Below are 5,717 nucleotides of genomic sequence, written 5' to 3' on the forward strand. Positions count from 1 at the left end.
GCTGCTAGCTCATGCTTTTACTGGTTCCTTTTGCGGCAAATTATTCACACAATTATTTGTTTTCATTGATTGATATTTATAACTTTTATTTTGTTAATTACACATATTTTTATGAACATCTAATTTATAAGTTTTATTAAATATAATAGTATGGCGACAAATTTTGTATAAGTGAAAAAATATTAGTACTTTATCTATCATGTATTTTACATTCCAATCTAAAAAATGGGGTTGTCACTGAATTAGTTGTTAAATTGTGGTGCATTATCTTAAATATATTGAAAGTGGAACATAAGTGTAAGTAAAAAGTCAATTATAGTGTAAGTAATCCTAGACATAAGTGCAATATATTTATAATTATGGTTGTGAACAAATGTATCATGTAGGAAATATTGTAAAAAAAATTTAAATTAGAAGTTAATGAAATGACTACTTTTTCATATGTATAAGTTAGATGATGAAAACCGTATATAAAAAATTAAGAAAGTTGACCAACCAAAACAACATTTTAGTATTTATTTTATATACTTGAAATTCAAAGTAGCAAAAACAATGTCTTTGTGATAATTATAGATTTCAAAAACTCTTAATTTATGAGTGTGATGTGATGATTTTTTGATGGAGATGATTTTTTGATGGAGATGATTTTTTTATCATAATTTTTTTATATTATCTTATGTTTAGAAGGAGAGAAATAAAAAGATATTATATCCTATATATTTCAATATGAATTATAATAAGTGAAACCTTTGCAGTTTCACTTCACCCAAAAGTCCCAATCTATTTTCACTTCACCCAAAAGTCCCAATCTATTTTCACTTCACCCAAATTGGAATGTGAAAATGAGATAGAAACATTAAAACAGTCATTTAAAACATTCTCACAAGTTTGAACTCCAAAACTTCTACATAATATTATTATTACCCATCTCATTCCAAAACTTTAAATATTTAGGATCTTATTTTATCATAGTCCACATATATATTGATGTTTTAAAAAATCAAAATAAATTATATTTTTTCTTTCAAAGTTACCCTTATTTATCTAACCATTCTCCCATGGAATTTAATAATACTTATTAAATTTTCTTCCAAAATTTCCTTTACTTTTCAATGTTTTAATATTTCCTAGTATTTTTCAATACATTTTTTTATCAAATATTATATAGTATTAATATGTCTCTGATTTTACAATCTAATATTATTTTGAGAAAAAAAAGTATAAACTAACTATGTATGAGTTTTATATATTGTCACTATATCATACACTTTTCATATACAATTATTATTGACTATTCAAAAAATTAATTTAAACAAATGATGAATAATATAATGATTCTGTATAAATTTATATACTGACAATGTATAGATATTATATATATTAATATTGATAGGAGTTTATATAATCTAACATTTTTCTACCAAAGTGCTCTTATTACGGGTTTGGTATAAGAAGGTAAAAAATGGAAAAGTCCTATCTATATATTTAGCTAAGCAAAGTTGGAGGTTGCTGAAATGCCCAAATTCCTTGCTGGGGATAAAGGTTCTAGGCTGCAAGTCATTCCCAGACCAATGTTTATCGGGCCAAACTTATCAGGGATAAAATCTGCAATATTTAACGGGCCTAGCTTATAATGTGATTCTCAAACCCATTTGGTCTGACAAGCTATTCAAGATAATAACGTGATAAAAAAAAATAGTGTTATATATGTGTATAATTAGTAAAAAATTTATAGACACTCAGTATGCGAACTACTCATATGAGAACAATGCACTATTGTGAGAAATGAGAATACTTAATATATATCATTGAATTTTGATTGAATAAATAAGATTAAAAGATACATATCATGAGTATCATGTGACCAATAACTAACTTTTAATCCTAACTATTTATGATTGGTTGTAAGATACATATTTATTGTTTTTAGTTGAGTAGTTCTCACTCAGTATATCATTTATTATTTATTTATATATTTTTTGAAGAATCAATAATAATATATTATATATAAATGATAGATAATAAGATGATGGTAAATAAAACTCTTACATTATTGATGCATACATTTTTTTCACAAAAAAAATTGTTATTGTCACTAAATGACTCACCGGATCATTAGTTTACTCATGACAACAACAAACTGTGGATTAAATATTGAGATTTTTTTCTTTTTTCGCTGATAGGCATCTCATAATATCACCACTATAAAAAATTAAAAATCCATTAAGATTGGTATTTACCCTAACTTTTAAAAAAGTAGAGATAACTTTCCTCTACCCTAAATCTTTAAACTTTCTAAAAAATGGAGAAAGGAACAGAAAATAACATTATTTTTATAGCTATCATGAAGAAAGCAAAAAGAGAATCTTTTTTGTGGCAATAGTTGATATCAATGCATCAAAATGACACATTAAATAAAAATCCTCATGTACTATCCATGTAAAAAGATTTAGGGAAATGTTAATTAATGTATTCAAAGAAGTTAAAAGAGTATTTTTTATTAAAATAAAATGATTCAAAGTTGTTAGATATTTTAAGTGTCAATGATATACTGAAACCGATTTACATCAAGAAAAACAGCTAATTAAGCTGAAAGCATGAGTGTAAAATTCCATATACCTAATACTTTATGATTTATTGGTTAAGATATGTATTAAATAAGTAAGAATCTCTCTATTAATAGAGAGACAAATACCATATAATAATATATAAAATGTTACATATATTGACATTTTTACCCTTTTCTTCATTATAAAATCACATTTTTACGATTGAAAGTATGAAGAAAAACAAGTACTTGTCTCTCCATTAATGGAGGATAATTGTTCATATTAAATTCTGCGAGGGTTCTATGTTTAGCACATTGAGTTTCCATCTTATTGGTGTTTATGGTCTCGAATCCCAATGAATCGTGTAAAAGATGATGGTTTCCTTATTCAGAGTATTATTATGGATGATTGTTGGTGGTTTTATGTAGGCCCCTTGTGTTAAATATCTTCATTAAGATATAGAGAATAGACAACATGTTCGATTAGAAGTGATGTATAAGGTTATAAACAATAAGAATATAAGTATATAAAGAAGAGCATGAGTGACTTGACGTGCAATTAGGTAGAAATAAGTCCAACATTGGATAGTAACAGTAAATAAATATGTTTATGAAAAAAAGACTAAAAAGAGCATAAGTGCATAACATTCTGGAAAAATAATGCAAATACAAGATGATGTAAATATTAGACTAATGACTGAAAATGGGAATTCAAGTCATCAAGTGGATGTTACACTTTTTCATATTTTTTGGATTTTTATTTTTTAATTACCGGATTTTCGAACAAAGCAGAAAAAATAGACATGATTTGGCAACAATAACTAAAAATAATAGAGTTTGTCGCATAAATAATGGCAAATGTAACCAGCAATCTTATTTATAACGCTCCTCGAATAGTGATGAACTTAACGTTAATAGCAAAGCCCACTATTAGTTCTAGAGACATATCATTACATTATTATATTTATATATAGATATCAGCACCCTTTGGTATCAGTTCTACAGACATATTATTACATTACTTATATATAGATAACTAATACCATTTAGTTATACAGACATATTATTGGATTATTATATTACAGACATGTTATTATTTATTATATAGATACCAAACCTAATGTTTGGTATATCTATAGGGTTTGTATTCTTATAAAGCAACGATTGCTGCATTTTTTGATAATCCAAAGTTGGTCGTGTGAAACTGTGGTGTATACTTGTTGGAAGCTGCTTCATTCATTGGAGGCTCATTCAAAAATGCCCATGTACTCGTGGTCAACCTGTATTCACCAAAACACATACAAAATGTAATTAAATTCTACATTATCCACATCATAAAAAAGAATAAAGAAAGTATGTTTAAAACAAGTTTAGCAATAATATTATCAATAGACTATATAAAAAACTAGCATGTTAATATTTTTTATGGTAGCATAAAATTATAGAACAAATTTAATATTTATTTATTGTTAGTGTAAACTTTAATATTCATTAAGTCATTCACAGATTATTATGATTATCAAATGAACGATAAACTGATAATGTAAAAAATTTAGTAGTATCCATGTACAAAATTTATATACGGTCAGTGTATATATTTTTTGTGTAAATGTTAATTGAATATTTTAAATCATTATATTAGATATTCTAAGATGTTAATTATAATAATTGGTAGAATTAACTCACCAGCTATTTTTCTTGATTTTAAGGTTCTCCAAGCTAGTGTTCACATATTTATCTAAGGACTCCTTTAACCTGGGAAAGGACATGCTAATTGAGTTCTGCACCTTCTTCTCAGGCTCATTCTTTTTGTATATCCAGCATGTGCAACATAAACATGTGAGATTTAATTAAGTTTTTCTTTTCTTTTCTGGCCCCCATATACAAAATAAATAAAACAAAAACAGAGAGAGGAGTGATTCCTTGTATTAATTTCGATATTAAATTACCTGAATAGTCTCTGATACATTATTGCAAATAGCTCTGAAGTGTTCCTCCTCTATCTTCTTCTTTGATATCCAGAAAGCATCAATTTCTTCTTTGGTGAACGAGTGATTCCTTTTCATGACTGAAACAGTGAAAAAAAAAATATTTTTCTCTAATCAGAAATAAATACAAATGAATTAATATGGTTACGGCTTTACTAAGGGCTTAATTAAACTAAAAAAATAATTAAATCATATATATATAACCTGACTTAGAACCCCATCCTGCCATAAGAGAACCCATTGTTATTGAATTTGATATTGTATGCTATCAAATATCAATAACAACAAGGTTCTCTTCAATGGATTGATATATTTTGACACAGCATTGTCATATCTTTATATAGCAATGTTGGTGTGTGCTTCTCTCATAAAATTATGCTAGTATTATCCCTTTCTATTTTTGCATTAATGTTTGTTATGTTGCTTATGTCATTTCGACTCAAATCATTGATTGCATGATTCAGGTTAAAGTTTGGAACTTATCCAAACTATTATTGATTAGGAATATTAATGAATTAAAGTATCCAAACTATTAATGACTAGAAATATTAATGTATTAAAGTATAATATAATTCAACGTTCATGATTCTATCAGATTTGGATGTAACTTTTTTTTGGTTATTAAATTTGGATATATCTGAAACTATTCATTCAAGATCATCAATTTTTTCTTCCTAAATACATTACTACCTAACAATTATTTATTTGAGGGATATCTCGGTAGTACTCAGAAAATTATTTATTATATTTAGACATAGTGGGCTTAATATATATATATATATATATATATATATATATATATATATATATGAGGAGATAAAGTTATCATCATATCTATATCTATATAATATAAAAAGAGTTATGTCACGTCATTCTACAACACTTGTTACAACTTGAGCGGAAATTTTCCCTCCTAAAACACCACACTTTCTTAATGTACATCCTCTCACAGGATAAAAATATACTTTTATCTATTGTTTATTATCCAATATATTATTTAATAATAACATACAATAGTAATAACATTTAATAATATAATAATAATAACATTTAATCATTTTATAAAATTACACTTGCATTGGTAATACGAGTAACACGTATGTTATTAACATTGTGAATGTACGCATAACATATGTGATTTAACTATGTGAATGCACGAGAAATATGTGTAGCAATGCGAA

At 26.0% G+C, this 5,717-nt stretch overlaps 1 protein-coding gene across 1 annotated transcript; it reads right to left on the reverse strand.

Annotated features, from left to right (window-relative positions):
• On the reverse strand, positions 3,652-4,853 carry LOC109358416. The gene is made up of 4 exons (XM_019602621.1): positions 4,741-4,853; positions 4,498-4,616; positions 4,235-4,353; positions 3,652-3,828 (listed from the first exon to the last, which is right to left on the reverse strand). Exons 1-4 carry the CDS (start codon positions 4,775-4,777, stop codon positions 3,699-3,701), a joined length of 405 nt encoding a protein of 134 aa, XP_019458166.1. The 5' UTR covers positions 4,778-4,853; the 3' UTR covers positions 3,652-3,698.

The sequence above is a fragment of the Lupinus angustifolius genome, chromosome LG10, assembly GCF_001865875.1.
Source record: "Lupinus angustifolius cultivar Tanjil chromosome LG10, LupAngTanjil_v1.0, whole genome shotgun sequence".
Taxonomy (NCBI): Eukaryota; Viridiplantae; Streptophyta; class Magnoliopsida; order Fabales; family Fabaceae; genus Lupinus; species Lupinus angustifolius.

Excerpts from the sequence above, each read along its gene's own strand:
- LOC109358416 (XM_019602621.1), bottom strand. The coding sequence starts at position 4,777 with ATGGGTTCTCTTATGGCAGGATGGGGTTCTAAGTCAG. Across the intron at positions 4,617-4,740 it reads AGGATGGGGTTCTAAGTCAG|TCATGAAAAGGAATCACTCG; the intron begins GTTATATATATA and ends TCACTGTTTCAG. Across the intron at positions 4,354-4,497 it reads ATGTATCAGAGACTATTCAG|AATGAGCCTGAGAAGAAGGT; the intron begins GTAATTTAATAT and ends ATATACAAAAAG.